The following is a 20,944-nucleotide window of genomic DNA, read 5'->3' as shown; positions in this document are numbered from 1 at the left end:
CTACTAAGGATGGATTTACATAACAAAGGAAATGATTATTTGCTGACTTGTGCAAAGTGCAAAATGCTGTACTTTGGCCTAACTGGACAGTCTGGAACTGTATTGAGAACCTATTTTTCCTGTGTGAAAAGACCTTAATTAAGGCCAGTGTCTTCTTAAAAGGTTAAATGTTACTGATAGTTTTGCCTTTGTTTGGATCCTTTATCCATGTAAGGACTCAGCAACTACAAGTCTACCTTTGAACTAAAGTTTCATTCATTCATTCATTCAACCATTCATTCATTTATTAATTCATTCAACAAATACTATGGCTGATGAGCAGGAATCTGTTTTTTCTACTTTAGCTGGATTCTGTTCTTTATAAACAATAACTGAGTTTACCTCTTGGAAGCAAATCTCATTACTACTTGTTGAATACTTACTGAGTGCAGAACACGGAGCAGAGTGTTGGCACAGGCTCAGAATAATCAGAAACAGTCGCCCTTCCTTTTGATGAAAGTGTCTGGTTGCGGGAAACAAATTCAAAGCAGTGTTGTATCCAAGCTACCAATTGGCTGTATGACCTTGGACAAGTCACTTTACCACTATAGGCCCAGTCATTTCCCTGTAAAATGATGAGAATTGAGGTCGTTGACTTCTGAGGTGTTTCAAATTACAGAAAGTCTCTGAAAATAGAATGAACTTGTTTGCCCTTAGAAAAATATTCCATTGTTTACTTTTTCTGTGACATTCATATCACGGAAAAAATCACTGTAGTTCAGGACAATAGTTATTTCAGTGTTTTCTTTTTTTTTGAGACAGGGTCTTGCCCTGTTGTCACCCGGGTTGGAGTGCAGTGGCGAGATCTCGACTTACTGCCACCTCTGCCTCCCAGACTCATGCAATCCTCCCATCTCAGTCCCCCAAGTAGCTGGGCCTACAGGCGTGGGCCACCATGTCCAGCTAATTTTTGTATTTTTGGTAGAGATGGGGTTTCGCTATGTTGCCTAGGCTAGTCTTGAACTCCTGAGCTCAGGTGATCTCCCTCTTAGGCCACTCAAAGTGCTGGGATTCCAGACATGAGCCACCACTCCCGGCAGTTTCAGTATTTTCTAAAGTTATTTAGGGTCACACAAAGAACATAAATGAGGTTCAGTGTTACACAATTGGGAGTGGTGGGGTCTATGGCAAAATACATCTGCACCTCCTAAAAGTATTCAAATTCACATTCAAACAAAACAAGTAAACAAAAACCTACACTTCCGGCCAAGCCAGACATAATTTAGGCTAGAGTGGTTCTACAAGCCGCCTGTTTAGAGCAGGCTATAATTTGAACACAAATTTTTAAATGGTAATTAGCAAAATCTCTAATTACTTTCAGATTTACAGTTGATTTTTTTCTTTTCTTTTCTTTTTTTTTTTTTTTTTTTTTTGAGACAGTCTCTCTCTGTCACCCAGGCTGGAGTGCAGTGGCATGATCTTAACTCGCTGCAACCTCTGCCTCCTAGGTTCAGGTGATTCTCCTACCTCAGCCTCACAAGTAGCTGGGATTACAGGTGCACACCACCACGCCTGGCTAATTTTTGTATTTTTAGTAGAGATGGGATTTCACCGTATTGGCCAGACTGGTCATGAACTCTTGACCTCAAGTGATCTGCCCACCTCAGCCTCCCAAAATGCTGGGATTATAGGTGTGAGCCACCACACCTGGCCTACAGTTGACTTTTAATCATGTGGTATGTGTATTTGTGCCTTTATGTTTCGGTTAGCACTTTTAATTTATATACAGCCATGCATCAGTTAATGACTGGGATGTGTTCTGAGGAATATGTCATTAGGTGATTTTGTCATTGTGCAGACATCACGGAGTGTACTTCCACAAACCTAGATAGTATAATCTGCACACCTAGTCTATATGGTATATCTTGTTGCTCCTATGCTACAAACCTGCACAGCATGTTACTGTACTGGATACTATAGGTAACTGTAACATGGTGCTATGTATTTATGTATCTAAACATAACTAAGCATAGAAAACATACAGTAAAAATAGGGTACTGTAGGCCAGGCTTAGTGGCTCACTCCTGTAATCCCAGCACTTTGGGAAGCCAAGGTGGGCACATCACTTGAGCCCAAGAGCTGGAGACCAGCCTGAGCAACATAGGGAAACCCCTTCTCTACAAAAAAATTTAAAAAATTAACTGAGCATGGTGGTGCATGCCTGTAGTCCAGCTACTGGGGAGTCTGAGGTGGGAGGATCACTTGAGCCCACAGGCGGCGGTTTTATTGAACTGTGATTGCGCCACTGCATTCCAGCCTGGGTGACAGAGTAATATACGTGGTCCACTGTTGACTGAAACATTGTTTTGTGGTGCATGACTACTTCAGATTTTTGCTATGTTTTAAATTCTTACAAATGAAGACTATACCTTTGAGAAAAGAATAATAGGTAGTGCCTTTTGAACATTAGGAACAATATACAGTTACTGAATCTAACAGATGGAGATTATTTTTGGAAAATGTAGTGTTAAAAGATGGATATACTGAGTTGCTCTTGACCGCCATAGGATGTGGTTGTACAGATGGCAACATTTTGTAAAGATACAGTATATCTAGATCTCTTAAATGATTGGAAATCATTTGGGCCTCTCTGTTGGCTTTTTGATAGTAATGTTTGGCAAGAGACATGCATATATATTCCTGTGTATGCAGCAAATATTACCAGTAGAAATGCAAAAATCTTAAATAGCCAATATTTGAACCTAACACCAGAGCAAGCTGTAATTTAGTATTATTACATTATTGCCTTTTCTCTGTGTGTGTGTATGTGTGTGTGTGTTTTCCTTTTGTAGTTGGGTCTACAGGCTCACACCACTAGACTCAGCTTATTTTTATTTTTTTGTAAACCTGAGGCCTTGTTGTGTTGCCTTGGTTGTTCTTGAACTCCTTGACTCAACCAGTACTCCCACTTTGGTCTCCCAAAATGCTGGGATTACAGATATAAGCCACCATGCCCCCACCTTTTCTTAACTGTAGTGGTTCTTTGCACAAGCCTAGTAGGCAGTGAAGAATTTTTTGATTCCTCCTGGGAACTATTTCCTCAAATTTCATGGAAACTGAATTGTCGTAAGTGGAAATTAGTCTTCTGATACTTTTCCCTTTATTTTACAAGTTCCCATCCCAGGTTTCTTGCACTGAATTCCTTATCTCTGCTTCATTCTTGAAGAGTGAAATTGAAGTGGGGTTTTGGATTCTACCGTGGTAGAGCAGAAGACCTACAACAAGGCTAATCAGCAGCCCTTGTTATAGTGAAAACCAATGAGGAGAGATCACTTCTTCCACCTACTGACAATGATTGCTCAACTGATATGTTTAGCTTTTTATTTCAATGTAAAAGTTGCTGAAGACACTGAATTGGTAAAGGAAATTTCTAGATTTACATTTTAACTTGATGATGTACAATAAATATTTGAATACCTTATGCTAGGCACAGTAATAGTCTCTGAGGAATATAGCAATAAATAAGAGTTGAGGCTCTTAACGGGAGAGAAGAACAGTGTAAATGATCAAACAAAATACCATGTGGTAAGATCTAAAAGGTCCTATATGAGTTGGTCTCCTGTGTACTCTCTAATCTAACCTCACCTAGTCCTCTTTCCACTCTGTCTCCACCCCAGTCACTCTGGCCTCTTGTTCTTTGAGTACAGACAACCACATTTGCAATAAGACCTTTGCACCAGTTTCTGTTATTGCCCTGGAACTGTTTCCCCACATACCTACATGACTGTCTCCTTTCCTTCAGGACTCTACCCAAGGGTCTTCTCATTAGAAGTTCTTCTTTTGTTACCACTCTAACTGAAATAGTATCCCTACTGGTCACTGTTTACCCCTTACCCTGCTTTGTTCTTAGCAAATTTTGTTATTGTCTGTCTTCTCCCTCCGTTTGTAAGTTCTGTTCGAGCATGGAGTTTGTTTTCGTCATTGCTGAATCATTAGCACTTAGAACAGTAACATGCACTCTATTGTTTGTTAAACAGGTGAACACAAGAATTGCCATTATAGGGCAGGTATAGAGTGCTAAAGGACTGCATAGTATGGCCACCTAACCCAGACATGGAGTGTCTTCAGGAAAGCCTCTGCAAAAAAGATGTATACATAGAGGGCTTAAGGGATGAAGGAGAGTTGGAAAGGTGGGGAAAGTGCAAGTTCATCCAGGGGCTAAGAGAGGGAGCTGAGGGCAGAAGAGGGGTGTGTGTGTGTGTGTGTGTGTGTGTGTGTGTGTGTGTGTGTGTGTGTGTGTGTGTGTGTATGTATGTGTGTGTTTGGTGGGAATAGAGGTGTATATGGCAAAAGATGAAGCTGGAATGGGGAGGGACTAGATCTTTGGGGCTTTGTAAGCTAAGCCTCATTAAGGTGGTTGCTTTAGAGAAGAGATCAAAGGGTACTGGGAACTGGAAATGGAATTGGAAAAAGGATGAAAGGTTTTATTTTTCTGTGGGATGACATAGTTACAACTCTTTCCCCCTTCCTCCCCACACAAACACATTCCATAGTGTGTGATAAAAAGATATCATTTTACCAGAGGCAGTTTTCTTCTGGATCCTTAACACATTAGGAAATATTTTGGATGAGCATACTAGTTGAAAATCTGAAATGGATTTAAGACTTTTCTGGGAACTTAAATTTTTGTAATGATGCTTCTCATTGTGAATATGTGACTTGAATTTATTTTGGTTTGACTTCTTGCCAACATTACAACTATGTCCTTTCTTTAAAAACAGGATCTTATGCTTGTGAGTGAAACTGACAAAACATGTGGGTGAGCAGTTCTGTAACACCAGCTTTCTTTTTTTCAGTAACATCTTGTAGGGTACAAAAGGCTTTCACATAATCTCATTTGACACAACAACCCTGTGAAATAGATGATATTATCTCTAATTTTCAGATGAGGGAACTGAGGTTGAGAGAGATGAACTTAATTGTATAATATCACATACAAAATTGCATCTCTCCCTGGTCTTTTGGCTCTAAACCTATTTCTCATCACATTTTTCTGATCTAAGGCTATGATTATTATTTGAAAGTCTGCTACCCCTTCTTATTGAGTAAATACTATGTTAAGTTCTATGTAAGATGCCGAAACTAAGGGCCTGTCTCGTTTTCCAATTGCTATGATCTTATTAAAGAAATGAGGCATTTCTTATTAAGAAATGCTTACCTAAAATAACTGAAGGGGTGAGTCAAATCTGTAATGTCTAGACAACTTACAGGGTGCTGCATGAACTCAGAATATTAGAGAAGCTTAGTGGAGAAAAGCCTCTAAAGAGGGTAATAACTGTCCGAAGAAGCAAACAGGGAATAGGATGTGGAAGCTGAAATTTATTCCAGACAGAGAATGAAGGAAATATGTAAAGTATACAGAAAAGAGATTTGTATGGAATGGAGAGTATTAAATGAAAATAACTATTGATTCTTCTTTTGTACTTGGATGAAAATTGTGCATTAATGAATTCTGGGTGTGTGTGTGCGCATATGTGTATGTTTAGGGTTATTCCTAATTTAGCTAATAAACATGATCTTTTTGGAAATAATGCTGAAAGAAATACCTAGCCTGGTTGCTTGGACTTATAGGTTATTTCCTAATTTAGCTACTAAACATGGTATTTTTGGAAATAATGCTGAAAGAAATACCTAGCCTAGTTGCTTGAAACTAGGCTAAGTGCTCAAGTTAGTGAACACAGGAAGAGAAGTGGTCTGGGAAAAAGATTAATGAGTTAACTATTAACATTTGTGTTTACAATTTATTTTTTTTATCAGAGAGGTCTGCTGAAATGGAGATGGTGGGTGGTGAAACTCCTTGTAGGTGTTTTCACAAACTCACGTTAGAAATCTTAAATAAGTTACCTATCTCAAGAAAATATCATTCAGTTTTTGCTTGACATGATCAGTAAGATGCCACTTTTTTCTCAGATTAGCTAGTTTTAAAAGGTCAAGAAGCTTCAAGGCCTAGCTTAGAGTTTGAGTCCTTCAGCAATCTCTCTCTAATTCACTCCTTCCTAAGTCTGTGCTGGGGCCCTCTCCTGTGTGTTCTCCAGCACTATATGTCCTTTTATTATGATTATATATTCATATATGCCTTCCTTTCATCTAAATGCTGTATCTGCCTTTCCCACTGCTGCATCTTGAGGGCCCAGAAATACATATTTGTTGATGGAGTGATAGAATGAATAAATGACTGCGCTGTCACTGTTTATAACTGGTTGAGGATTTGGTTGTCTGAAAGCATGCTCAGTGCTCTCTCCTTTGACTAGCTTTTTTGTTTTCATCCTGTAATGTAGACTATATGTTAAAATATTGAGTCTAGTTTCATTGATGCAGGTAATGTAGAGGGCATCTTTTAGTAATCTTTGCTTCAAGTGAGAATAATTTGTTGTGAAATAAGCCTACTAAGCTGCCTACTTGGCTGCTGAATGGTTCTTTTACCCCTAAATTAGAACAGTCTGGTCTGCTTAACAGATAAGACCTTTGGCACACATATTTCAATAAAATGAGCCCTTGTCTTGTCTTACCAGTAGTGCTGTATGAGTTGTCCTGAATCATTCAGTGGTAATTGAGTGCCTACTATCTATCCGACACTGTTCTCGGTACTTTAGATACTACAGGGAACAAAAAATAACCCTGCCCTCCATGAACATTGTACAAGCAGATAACAATAAACAACAGTGAGCATATAAAAAAGGAAATTACATAGTCTGTTAGCAGACAATAATGCTATAACTAAAAAGAAAAGGTAGAACAGGAAAGGGGAATTAGGAGTACAAGGGCGGGGGGGAGATAGAATTTTAAATGGAGTAAGGATAGGCCTTATTGAGATGAATTTTGAGCAAAAATGTGAAGAAGCAGAGGAATTAGACCTGGGGATATCTAGGGAAAGAGCATTCCAGGCAGAAGAGGCAGTCAGTGCTAAGGTCCTGAGGCCGACTGCATGATATATTGGAACTGGAGCAAGGAGGCCAGTGTGGAGCTAAGAGCAAGGGAGAGAGATGTAGACTATGAAATAATGAGAGACATAAATGGGGGCAGTGTACTGGATTAGGTAGGGCTTTCTCTGCCATTGAAAGGAATTTTGTCTTTTACTCTCAGTAAAATAGGGAGCCTTTTGAGGAAAGGAATGCCCTGATCTGATTTTTATTTCTAAAGAATCACTCTTCCCCTGCGTTGAGAATAGACTGTAGTAAGTCCCAGGGATCACTAGGTGAGTTGCAGAAGGTTGTGCTTACAAATTGTCAATCCCTGTGATTGTTTTAAGCATGCTGTTTAAATATGGAATAAATTTTTTTTTTTTTTTTGCCTTTTGATAATTTCTTTGAATAGGACTGATAGTGGTAAGAGATGCCAGTCTGTAGATACAGATATAGAAGAGTTTTTCCTACAAAGGTTCTTTCTCTTTTTTTATTTTTATTTTGTTTTTTTTTTTTTGAGACGGAGTCTCACTCTGTCGCTCAGGCTGGAGTGCCGTGGCGCGATCTCGGCTCACTGCAAGCTCACCTTCCGGGTTCACACCATTCTCCTGCCTCAGCCTCCCGAGTAGCTGGGACTACAAGTGCCTGCCACCACGCCCGTCTAATTTTTTTGTATTTTTAGTAGAGACGGGGTTTCACCATGTTAGCCAGGATGGTCTCGATCTCCTGACCTTGTGATCTGCCTGCCTTAGCCTCCCAAAGTGCTGGGATTACAGGCGTGAGCCAGCACGCCCGCCCTCTACATAGGTTCTTTCTGATTATTCTGTGCTTTAAAAAGTGGAGGGTGGGGAGAAAGAGGGCAGGGACGGTGGTACTGGTCTTAACAATTGGATATTATCCAAGAAGTATAAATGAAGCTGTAGAATGGGGTGCTGTCTAGAGTACTGAAAAGCATTTATGACAGAGTTCTTCCTTCTTGCTGTCACAGTACATTTTACTCACAGGAGTCACTTTGAGAAATGTGATTTGTGATCTCTATACTTTGATTAAATTTAAAGAAGACCAACTTCACAAGGAAAGTGAAAAACAAGATTTGTATCAGTCCATGAAGTTCTGTTTTCAGCTTTTAGCCTAACAAAGGCCAACTTACTTAATTCCGTTGTAAAGATGTGAGAACTAGATAGCTTTCCAACCATACTCAAGTCTGACCTTCCTTAATTTACTTTAGGTGTTATATACATTGACAATATTAGGCATGTCTTTAAAATGTAATTGACTATGCTTTCCAGAAACAAATACTGTAGAAATTATGTGACTCTCCATTAATGCCTCCTTTGGAATGTACTTACTTAAAATGTGCTCATCTATATTCCTTGCCCCCCATCCTGTTCATTATTTTTAGAAGTTGGTGCGTCTTCCATAAACAGTCAGCAACTTTGTATGATGCTTGCTTTTGTCCTCTGTTGCAAGACTTATTTTGAAAATCTTTCTATATGGGAGTTAGAATGTAACAGTTGGTGGTCATGGATTGGTCTTTGGGCCTCCTGGAAACAAGTATAGTGATTATGTTAGTTCCTGCAAGACACTTCTGCCATAAATAATGCCTTTCATTTTATTTCATTGTAGCTTAGTAGTAATGCTTGGTAGTTATTACTATATAGAGTGATTAATCTTACAAACTTACATGTTTTGGCAGTCTCACCCTTTCTCTAAATTTTGGTGATAAAATGGATGTGGTCTCTGAGGGGGAAAGGGTTTGAGAGAAATTACATCGTGGTAAAATGTTCTAACTAAAAGCACACTGTCTCTCTCTCGGGCCATGCAGTCAGTGGTCCTCTGGCTGCCTAAGATTTCTTAAGTCACTGATAACCATTTAAACACAATAGTTGTACTTGAAGTTGCTATACTTTCATTAGTAATTTTGCCTAACCTTTGTGAACTAGCTCAGGCATATTAGTTAGGACTTTTAGGTTTTATTTAAAGATAAGTTATGTTTGTCCCTTCTCCATAAAATTATTTAGAAAAGTTGAAAGAATAACCCTCTTATTTTCCAATGTCAAAAAATATAATTATGTGCAAAGTAGTCTTATAAGACTGAAATTGGATTCTGTCTTCCTCAGCTTATGCATTAATTTAGAGTTAAAGAATATAGTAACTGTGATTAGGACAGAATATTGCTGTGTTCTTGCCAGCCTTCTTTATTAGTTAAGATTAGCTTTGATAGTAAATACAGTGTTGAGAATTATTAAGGACATTATTCAGACATACTGCTTCGCTAGTTATTGTGACATTTATAAGAGTTTTTAAAAAGGTCATTCCCTTGATGTAAATTTTGTATCAGCTGAAAGAATTGTTGGAAGATATGTGCTGTGATTAAGATCATGGTCTGTGGGGTCAGTTAGTTTTAGATTCAACTCCTGACATTACTACTCTTTTTGACCTTCAGTAGATGGCTTATCCTTGTTCTGTCTCTGTTTCCTTGTCAGTAAATGGGAACACTAATGGACATTATCTCACAGAGTTATTGGGAGGAGTATATGAGACGTGGACATAATAAACTGCTTACTGCAGTGCTGGACACAGAATAAGTGCTAGTTAGTGTCTTTGGTTATGTTATGTTGAGATTGGAACATTTCTTAAAACGTTTCAATCTCATTTACTTATTAAATTACATTTAGAGTCTACTCTTTCCTCAAGGCAGTATAAACATGTAAGTTTTAAAAATATGAAATGCTAAAATCTTAAGGTTACAACTAGATTAGGTCCTGTTGATCTCCATGAAATTGAGAACTAACCATGGCAGCCCTACAGGGAAATTATGATAGAGAAAAAAAATTCCATTCTTCTTGGAGTTGTGTGTGTAGGTATATAGAGAGGTCACACACACGCATGTTTATTCTTATAATACATTAATAATAGATCTAAATTACTGACTTGCTTTCTTCCCTCCAAAATTCATAAAAAATGAAAATAGAAATGAAATGAAATCAGCATTCTTTATAGCTCAGGTGATACATATTATTACCCAACCTTAGGAATAGGAATGATTCTTAGACAGTAAATAAAACTTACACATATTTTAAAAAATTCAGCCTCTTAGCCGGGCACAGTAGCTCACGCCTCTAATCCCAGCACTTTGGGAGGCTATGGTGGGAGGATCACTTGAGGTCAGGAGTTCGAGACCAGCCTGGCCAACATGGTGAAACCCTGCCTCTACTAAAAATACAAAAATTAGCCAGGCGCAGTGGTGCGTACCTGTAATCCCAGCTGCTCGGGAGGCTGAGGCACGAGAATCACTTGATCCTGGGAGGTGGAGATTGCAGTGAGCCGAGATTGTGCAAGACTCTGTCTCAAGAAAAAAAAAAAAATCAGCCTTTTTAGTACCGATCTACTTTTTATGTTTCCATAACTGCGTAATACAGTAATGAGTGGCTTAAGACATTGTGTCTAGAATATGTGTGGTGAACCTGTTGGACTTGAATGTAATCATTCCCTAATCTTACCACATAAAGATGGAATTAATAACCAGCACCACACCTGTGAGGAGAAATTCTGGAATGCCTCATCTTGCCTCCAGATAAAATATGTTCCTCCTTCCTGTAAGGTAAATGCAGGAATATTGTCAATGAACAAAATCCTTTCACTAGTCGTTCCTGAAAAAGAATTATAGTTTGAAAATCAAAAAATAGACCAGGCGCAGTGGCTCAAGCCTGTAATCCCAGCACTTTGGGAGGCCGAGATGGGCGGATCACAAGGTCAGGAGATCGAGACCATCCTGGCTAACCCGGTGAAACGCCGTCTCTACTAAAAAATACAAAAAAAAAAACTAGCCGGGCGAGGGGGTGGGCGCCTACTGTAGTCCCAGCTACTCGAGAGGCTGAGGCAGGAGAATGGCGTAAACCCGGGAGGCGGAGCTTGCAGTGAGCTGAGATCCGGCCACTGCACTCCAGCCTGGGCGACAGAGTGAGACTCCGTCTCAAAAAGAAAAAAAAAAAAAAAAAGAAAATCAAAAAATACTCCTATTTTAGAACCTACAACGTGGAAGGCTTATAATAAGGTGAAAATGTACTGGTGGATTTAAAACTACAAGATACTTAATTATAGCCATGCACTAAGTTATACTGTATATTTTGTCATGCAAGAATAATATTTTTAAGAAAACTGATACTGACACATGTATCTTTCTAATCCCTACTTTTGCTTTTATTATTATTATTATTATTATTATTTTATTTTTTGTAGAGATGGGGTTTCCCTATGTTGCCCAGGCTGATCTCAAACTCCTGCCTCAGCCTCCCAGAGTGTTAAGATTACAGGTGTGAGCCACAAAGCTTGGCCTGTTTTCTTTTCTCTTGAAATAACCTGAAAAAGGTTATGTCAAGTAGGAATAAGTATGTAAATGTTTAGAATAGATGGCAGGTAGTTAACGTTAGAACAGTAATGTTGGGAGGCTGAATTGGGAGGATCACCTGAGACCAAGAGTTAGAGCCCAGCCTGAGCAACATAGTGAGACCCCATCTCTACAGAAAAATTTTTAAAAATTAGCTGTGCGTGGTGGTGCACACCTTTAGTCCTAGCTACTCGGGAGGCTGAAGTAGGAGGATCGCTTGAGCCCAGGAATTTGAGGTTGCAGTGAGTTACTATGATTGCTCCACTGCATGACAGAGCATGACCCTGTCTCTAAAAAAAGAAAAGTAAAAGAATAGCAATGTTGAAAATGAGGTAATGAGGTGCCCCTCCCCTCAAAAAACGAGTAGTTATTAACTTTTAGCTGTCATCGTGGTACAGCTACCATTTTAAGGGAAGGGTTGCCTTCCCTTAAAAACTTAGAAAAGTCGGGCCGGGTGCAGTGGCTCATGCCTGTAATCCCAGCACTTTGGGAGGCTGAGGTGGGAGAATTATGAGGTCAGGAGATCGAGACCATCTTGGCCAACACGGTGAAACCTTGTCTCCACTAAAAATACAAAAATTAGCTGGGTGTGTTGGTGGGCACCTGGAGTTCCAGCTACTCGGGAGGCTGAGGCAGGAGAATCGCTTGAACCTGGGATGGAGGTGGAGTGCAGTGAGCCAAGATTGCGCCATTGCACTCCAGTCTAGCAACAGAGTGAGACTCCGTCTCAAAACAAAAACAAAAACAAAAACAAAAAAAACAGAAAACTTATAAAAGTCTTGTGAAGATAAGAGTTTTCTTAGGGGTTCTAGATTGTTATGTAACTTTTCACTAATTTCTAGGTATCTGGTGACCCATCTCATGGGGGCAGATCTGAACAACATTGTGAAATGTCAGAAGCTTACAGATGACCATGTTCAGTTCCTTATCTACCAAATTCTCCGAGGTCTAAAGGTACAGATAATATAAGTAATAATTTTAAAAAAATAATTCTGCCTTTCTCCCCTCCTTTTAGGGCTTAAACAAGTAAACAACTTTTCTTACGGAAAATTCAAACACATAAAATCACAAGTAAAGGTCATAGTACAATAAACTGCCATGTTCACTCAGTGACAACAGTTACCGACATATGGCCAATCATGTTTCTTTTGTATTTCCCAAGCCCTGGATTATTTTAAAGCAAGTCTAGACATTATATAATACCACCCATAGATACTTCAGTATGCACATCTGAAAGATAAGGACTCTTCATTCTTACATCTAAACAATAATTTATTGATGTGATCTAATATCTGGTCAGTGTAATGTTGAGATTTTCAAAAAATCCTCAAGAAAGACTAATTTATTTGTTGGAGGGGCAGGTAAACAGTGTTTTAAAATTAAACCATCTTTGATATTTAGCTGCTTTGAGTCCTTATTGAGCTCTAGAGTACCAACCAGAAAATAGATAAAAAGCTCAACTGAGTGGAGTCAATGGCTGTGGAAATTATAGTTATGGTAAATGTACACAATACTGATAGTTACTTACGCTGATTTCTAATCTTACTGTTAACACTAGCAGTTCTTACTGATTCATGAAAATGTGCAGCAAATATGTTATATAATGTGACAATAGAAGGTTGGAGGTAACTGACTTTTTTTCTTTTTTGCAGTATATACATTCAGCCGACATAATTCACAGGGTATGTATTATGACTTTGATTACATTATTTTGGGGAAGTGGGGTGAGAGTGGAAGAATGGGATTTAGCCAAGATCCTAATCTAAACTTACTTTAGCCATTGAAATGTTGATTGATTGCAACTTTACTCTAGGTTTAGGCTGATTAAAGAAAGAAGTTGTGTAGTTTTGTTCTATGTAAAGCTAACTTGGACTAGACATTGACTGTAGGATGGAGATTATGTTTTGATAGCTGGATGAAGTCTTTTATGTCTGGATCCTCATTATTACCTGTAGGGGGAAAATTGATCATGCATCATGAAGTTGATCCTGTCTTCCCTGTATTTGCTTCCTAGGACCTAAAACCTAGTAATCTAGCTGTGAATGAAGACTGTGAGCTGAAGGTAAAATGAAGAGACAGTATTCATTGTTTGCTTTACTTTGAGATTGTATGTTTGACTAAGCAGGCAAACTTTCATAGGGAGTAGATTTATGAGCCGTGACTATCCGAAATTCATATTATTTTTATTACCAGACTTTGAAATGTAAACCATTTCTGAGTAAGCTAAGTGACATTGAAAGTGGCATCACTTGTTTTTATTTTAACATAAAGTTAAATTATAAATTTAATATATTCATAATAAAGGAAGATAATAGTCAAATATCAAGTAAGTGGTCCTAAAGAGGTGATAACTACATTAAATACATTTCTAAGAGGAGAAATGACAGAAACCCACTCACTCAAAATAATTCAAATAAAAGATAAGTGAATTAATTTTTTCTAAAGAGCAAGCAGCTCTAGAACTTATTTTGTTCCATTTCATTTTTTTTAACTTAAAAAAAAAAAAATTTCCATACATTAGAACGCACCATTTTCATTTTGGCAAAATTATGTATCCACTTAACTATCACATTTATGATAAAGAACATTTCTTTTTTTTTTCTTTTTTTTTTTTTGAGATGCAGTCTCGCTCTGTTGCGGTCTAGAGTGCAGTGGTGAGATCTTGGCTCACTGCACCCTCTGCCTCCCGGGTTCAAGCAATTCTCCTACCTCAGCCTCCTGAGTAGTTGGGATTACAGGTGCATGCCATCACGCCTGGCTAATTTTTGTATTTTTAGTGGAGATGGTATTTCACCATGTTGGCTAGGATGGTGTCGATCTCCTGACCTCGTGATCCACCTGCCTCGGCCTCTGAGAGTGCTGGGATTACAGGTGTGAGCCACTGCTCCCAGCGAAGAACATTTGGATTACTTTCAAAAGTTTATGGCCAGGCGCAGTGGTTCATGCATGTAATCCCAGCACTTTGGGAGGCCGAGGTGGGTGGATCATGAGGTCAGGAGATAGAGACCATCTTGGCCAACACGGTGAAACCTCATCTCCGCTAAAAATATAAAAATTTAGCTTGGCGTGGTGGCAGGCACCTGGAGTCACAGCTACTCAGGAGGCTGAGGCAGGAGAATGGCATAGACCCAGGAAGGCAGAGCTTGCAGTGAGCCGAAATTGCGCCACTGCACCCCAGCCTGGGTGACAGAGTGAGACTCCTGTCTCAAAAAAAAAAAAAAAGAAAAGAAAAAGAAAAAGTTTATTGTGTCCCTTCCTAGTCTAGTCAATCCCTATCCCTCCACCCCTAATTCTGACTCCACGCAACTATGCATCTGCTTCTAACACTATAGATTAGGTTTATCTTTTCTGGAGTTTCATGTAAATGGAATCATATAGTGTGTATTTTTGTGTGTCTGACCTTTGCTTTGTGTAATGATTCAGTATTGTGTGTGTCAGTGGTTTCTTCCTTTTTATTGGTAATAGTATTTTGTTTTATGAACATATCAGAATTTTTAAATCTGTCCACCTGCTGATGGACATTTGCTTGAGTTTGAGGCTATGTAAAGCAACTGTAAACATTTATGTGCAAACCTTTGTGTGGACATAAGTTCTCATTGCACTTGATTAAATACCTAGGTTTTTGTTTTGCTTTTTGTAATTTCAGTTTAAGTTCTTGCTGTATATTTCCCATACATTCTAAGCATGGACCAGGAAATCTCTTTATGAAAGTGCTATTTTGTTCTCCTTTTTAATAAGGTGGCAGAAGTTTGTTTGTTTGTTTGTTTGTTTGTTTGTTTCCCCTGTCTCTCAGTCTTAGCAGTTTGTCTGTTCCTCTTCTGCCCTTTAGATTCTGGATTTTGGACTGGCTCGGCACACAGATGATGAAATGACAGGCTACGTGGCCACTAGGTGGTACAGGGCTCCTGAGATCATGCTGAACTGGATGCATTACAACCAGACAGGTATTACTTGCCTTGGTTATTTAGGGCCTTATTTAATTCCATGTTGGATGCATTTGGGATTCTCAGAAGTAGAGATGGTGGGAGTGGGAAGAAATATCTTTTCTTCCCTCAGTGATCCTTTTAAAGCCTACAAGTAAAAATATTTCACTTCCTCAGATGGGGAAGTGGGGTTTTATACACAGCCTTTAAATCTTGTGATTTAGCAATTGGGTTTTTATTTATTTAGATTTTAATATATTCTCTGAGTACTTATACCTAAAGACAATGAATCCATAATTTTAACCCCTCAATGTTACTTAGAAGAATCTACCATTCTGCTAATACGAAACTTACCCCTTTTTAAACAGCTTATTTCTCTTAAGTATGTTTTGACTTACCACACCTTTGAATAGCCCTTTAGTCAGGTGATCTTAGTAAGCTATTTATTTCTGTAAAAATGACTATGATTGTTGAGCCTCAGATGTCTTAAATAGTAATTTGAATATTTCACCCCTAGTTACGGTTTCATTTGTTGCCATTGTTGCCAAGAATAGTAACAGTGACATTGCATGTACTTTTATTTCTCTTTAATTTTGCCAGTTGATATTTGGTCAGTGGGATGCATAATGGCCGAGCTGTTGACTGGAAGAACATTGTTTCCTGGCACAGACCGTATCCTTTAAAAAGTTTTGGATTCTTGTTTCTTATCTGTATTCCAGTGTCCATGGATGTATACTCCTTTTACTTATCTCTAGGGAAGGCTCTCAGTTTTTTGCTTTTATAGTCTAGATAATGCATTATGAAGTTTTTCTTCTTACTGAGTAGCTTGCCTTGCCAAGAAAGAGGCTTCAGTTTACTTTTATGAGTTGGAAAAATTCCTCATAAGTTGAAAAACCCATCAAATCTGTCTTCTTTTTGCAGCAATCCCTTATTAATCATCCCACAGCAGTTCTGAGACCTGAGCATACTCATGAGAAACTCCAGATCCCAATGACGGGTTTAGTCTGCTTGTATAAACACTTAATGAGCACAAGATACCTGTTTCTAAATGAAGGACATCTTGCTAGTATGTTTGTTTTGTGTATTAAAAAGGCTATGTTTGGTACCTGCAATGATATACTGCTTACTTGTTATGTTTGTTGTTTGACAACAAAGAGTAAAAGCAAGAAGTGAAAAGGTTACCATGTAATGTACTTTTGTTTTTCCAGCACAAACTTTTTCCCAGATTGCAGCCAAACCCTAATTTACTCCAAGACTTAACTGTCTAGTTTACGGTTTATTATAGCCCCCTTATTTTAGTTCCTTTCCTATCTGCGGTATGCTTGTTTCATTGTTCAGTAATAATGTTATGAGAAATGTGGTTTGTTGGAACTCTTATCAGTTCTACTTATGGAAGATGTTTAGGTGAGAAAGAATGTTAAAATATATATCTAGAATTAGTTTTAGGGATTTTTTTTTTTTTTCTATAGAATTGAGTTAACTAGCCTTCAGTTGGTTTTGGTTGGGCTATTAGACATGCTACAGTTACCTCTGATCTATTATGCCTAGAGATCTAAAAGTCGTTTTAGTCCCTTACCTAAATAAACTCATTGAGTTTATAAACCAGAATGTCAGTTCACTTGCTTACAGTTTGGGATGTACTTCTATAATGGCTGTGATGTTTGTGATATCTGCCCATGTGTTCTAACTGTCTTCGGCTAGAGAGAATGTACTTGCATTATGAACTGAAAAATCCTCTATTTCTCAGGTAAAGCTGTTTCTTTCTCTGAATATTAGGATTGATACAGAATGCAGTCTCCCTGTACATAGCTTACCTTATTACTCCCTACCTCTGGATTTTAAGTTAGTTGAATACCTAGTATTTCTCCTTTGTCCTTTGTTTCATTCACCTTATATCTGTTTCTCAGAAATTTGGTATATATATATTACAGTCCAAGGTAAGAGAATTAGGGAAAATTTATACTTCCCCCTTTCCTCAGGTACATATCTCAGAGTCCCATCCTTGGTTTGTCCTCTGGAGTAGCTGCTATCCTGATGCTATTCTCTGTTCCCCACTCCCCTTCCGCTTCTTGTGTCTGTATCTCCAGCTACCATTCAGTCAGTCACAGACCTCCATGCCAGTGTAGACATACAAGGTGGCAGAGAGGGAAAAACAGTATAACATACAGGTTAAGCACATGCTCTGGAGCCAGACTTCCTGGGTTTAGATCTTAGCTCTTTTATTTCCAGCTGTGTAACTTTGAGCAAGTTTTCTAACCTCTATGTCTCTCAGTTTCCTTAACCGTAAAATGATAGTAATCATACATACTCACAAGGTTGTCGTAAGAATTCAGCCAGATAGTAACTGGAAAGTACTGAGACGAGCCTGCCAGTAAATGTTAGCCATCATCTTTAGTAATGACCTTGCAAAACAGATTACCCCTTCACCCTCCCACTTTATTGTCTACCTGTGAATCATTAATGTTTTGTTTTGTTTTTAATTCTGTGATAGGTAGAAAAGGATGGCTCTCCTTGGCAGACTAATGTTAAAAAGTTTTCAAAGCAATGTGGGTCTTGTACCTTTGTGGTCCGGTCTCACAGACACCTGTCTATTCCCTGACCCTTTTAAATGCTAACTTTCCGCCTATAGGAAATCTTCCCTTTGTGCTTACGTCTTTTTCTTCTGTGAACTTTAGATAAACAACCTAGTGTTTCAACTTATTAATAGGGGATTCATTTTTTAATACATGAGAATTCATTTCAAAATTTTGGTTTGAGTTATTTATTGTTTCTATTCTACTTGGCTCTTTTTCAGACAGATGTTCTTTCCTGGATTGTAAAAGTCGAATTCAAAGGATTTTTATTTGTAATATACTTAACCTTTCTCTTGTAAGTTGCCATCTGTGTAGATACAGCTTCGATTGCCTGACAAGAAGAAAAGAGGAAAATGTTTCCCATTATCTTTTCCTGCCTGAACTATACAGTCACTTGTGTTCCAGCATAGTGGTTCTTAACCCTCATAGTGTGTCAGAATCACTTTGCAGAGCTTTTAACAACTCTAGATGCCTTGGCCCCACCCTAAAGACTCCATTTTGTTGTCATGGGTCAAAGCACAGTCTTCTAGTTTGCAGCTAGTGTTGAGTACAACTAGAGTTTAACCCAGTTGAATTCTAGTTTAATCTTGACTGATCTTGAAGATGTTAGTAATCTTTATTCTTTTTTTTAAAAAAGTACCAATGAGATCAGGAGGTTAATTAGAAAACATCTAGTTGAATCGCCTGTTTAAGAGATGAGGAAACCAAGACCCAGAGAATATAATCCAAAGCTACCGGTCACGTAGGCCACAATTTCTTTTCTAATATTCTGTTCTTTGCTATTCTTCTAATTTGTAGAACTCCTCTTTTCAAAACCTTTGGAGAATGTATTGGCCTCATACCCTCTTCCTTCAGCCTGAAAGACATGCAACTGCCACTTATTTATGATTTTTAAATGCACCCTCTAGAACAGGGGTGTCCAATCTTCTGGCTTCCCTGGGCCACATGGGCCACACATAAAATACACTAATGATAGCCGATAAGCTTAAAAAAAAATTGCAAAAAGAAACTCATAATGTTTTCAGAAAGTTTACAAATTTGTGATGGGCTGCATCCAAAGCCATCCTGGGCCACATGCAGCCCGCAGGCCCTGGGTTGGAAAAGCTTGTTCTGGAAGGTACTCATTGTTTGAGTGTCCAGTTTTCTCCCTGTTTTCCTTATTTATTGATCATTTTGCATTTGGAATTGTTGATTTTGGCTTGTAAGTAAGAACTAGGTACTAGAACTTTTGTGGTATTGCAAATGTTTTATATCTGTGCTATCCAGTGTGGTGGTTGTAGGCACCAGCTGCTGTGGCTAGTTATTAAGCAATTGAAATGCAGCTAGTGATGAGCAGTAACATTTTTGTGGAGAAGAAAACAAGAAATGTAGCTAGTTTAACTTGGAAATTGAAATGAAAATATTTTTGTGGTTAAATGTACATAACATAAAATTTACCATTTTAACTTTTTTTTTTTTTTTTGAGACAGTCTTGCTCTGTTGCCCAGGCTGGAGTGCAGTGGCATGATCTTGGCTCACTACAACCTCTGCCTCCCAGGCTCAAGCGATTCTCCTGCCTCAGCCTACCAAATAGTTGGGATTACAGGTGTGTACCACCACGCCTGGCTAATTTTTGTATCTTTAGTAGGGATGGGGCTTCACCGTGTTGGCCAGGCTGGTCTCGAACTCCTGGCCTCAAGTGGTCCGCCCACCTCGGCCTCCCAAATTGCTGGATTACAGGCATGAGCCACTGTGCCCGGCCCCATTTTAACCATTTTAAGTATACAATTTAGTGGCATTAATTACATTCATGGTTTACAATCACGACTACTATCTATTTCCAGAATTTTTTCATCACCACAGATGGAAACACTCAGCCCATGAAACAGTAACTTCCCATTCATTCTCCCTTCTGGTAACCTCTGTTCTTTCTGTCTCTGTGAATTTGCTTATTCTAGATATTTCATAGAAGTAGAATCATATTATAGTATATTTGTCCTTTTGTGTCTGGATTATTTCACTTAGTATAATGTTTTCATGGTGCTTCCATGATGTGTCATGTATCAGAATACTATTCCATTGTAAGTATTTAATATATCCCACATTTTGTTAACCTGTTCATCTGTTGGTAGACAGTTGGGTTGTTTTTACCTTTGGCTGTTGTGAATAATGCTGCAGTGAACATTGTCATACAAGCATCTGTTTGAGTCCCTGCTTTTGGTTCTTTTGGTTATGCACCTAGGAGTGGAATTGTTGCATCATATGTTTAACTTTCTGAAGAGCACCAAACTCTTTTTCATAGTGGCTGCACCATTTTAAATGCCCACCAGCAATGTATGAGGATTCCTGTATCTCCACACTTGTTCTTTTTTTTTTTTTTTTTTTAATAGCCATCCTAGTAGTTACAAAGTGGTATCTCATTGTGGTTTTGATTTGCATTTCTCTCATGACTAACAATTTTGAGCATCTTTTCATCTGCTTATTGGCCATTTGTATATCTTCTTTGGAGAAATGTCTATTCAAGTATTTTGCCTATTCTTAATTGGGTTGTTTGTCTTTTTGTTGTTGAGTGGTAGTTCTTTATATATCTTGGACCCTTATCAGATACATGATCTGCAAGTATTTTCACGTATTTTGTGGGTTGTCTTTTCATTTTCTTGACAATGTCGTTTGACACACGAAACATTTTTAATTTTGATAAAGTTCCATTTTTTTTTTCTTTCATTGCTCATGCTTTTTTGATGTCATGTTGTAGACTATATTGCCAAATTCAAGGTCGTGAAGAATTTGCCCCTATGTTTTCTACTAAGAGTTTTATAACTACTAGGAATGTAATAGGGTTTAGCTCTTATACTTGGGTCTTTGATCCGTTTTGAATTTTTATAGATGATGTGAGGTAGGGGCCCAACTTCATTCTTTTGCATCTGGAAGTCCAGTTATTCTAGCACCATAAAGCGACTATTACTTCCCCCATCGAATCAATGTGGTAGGATTTCTCCTTTGTTTTTGGTTTCATTCACCTTTTACCTGTTTCTTAGAAATTTGGTATATATAATTAGCAATACATGTGTGGGTTTAATTCTGTACTGTGAATTCTATTCTATTGGTTTGTATATCTATCCTTATGGCAGTACCACA

The 20,944-nt window shown here is 38.3% G+C and overlaps 1 protein-coding gene across 6 annotated transcripts in view; it reads left to right on the top strand.

The window, feature by feature from the left end:
- Positions 1-20,944, top strand: part of MAPK14 (mitogen-activated protein kinase 14) — a 103,945-nt gene that overhangs the window by 33,080 nt on the left and 49,921 nt on the right. For all 6 annotated transcript variants that reach the window (XM_045390739.3, XM_045390740.3, XM_065542947.1 and 3 more), the window contains 5 exons: positions 12,174-12,285; positions 12,984-13,013; positions 13,346-13,393; positions 15,161-15,275; positions 15,855-15,926. In XM_045390739.3, the coding sequence (XP_045246674.1) occupies positions 12,174-12,285; positions 12,984-13,013; positions 13,346-13,393; positions 15,161-15,275; positions 15,855-15,926 (377 nt within the window). The remainder of the gene's footprint in view (positions 1-12,173; positions 12,286-12,983; positions 13,014-13,345; positions 13,394-15,160; positions 15,276-15,854; positions 15,927-20,944) is intronic.

Source organism: Macaca fascicularis, chromosome 4, assembly GCF_037993035.2.
Source record: "Macaca fascicularis isolate 582-1 chromosome 4, T2T-MFA8v1.1".
Lineage (NCBI taxonomy): Eukaryota > Metazoa > Chordata > Mammalia > Primates > Cercopithecidae > Macaca > Macaca fascicularis.
Note: the sequence above shows the minus strand (reverse complement) of the source record. Positions and strands in the feature narration are given on the sequence as shown.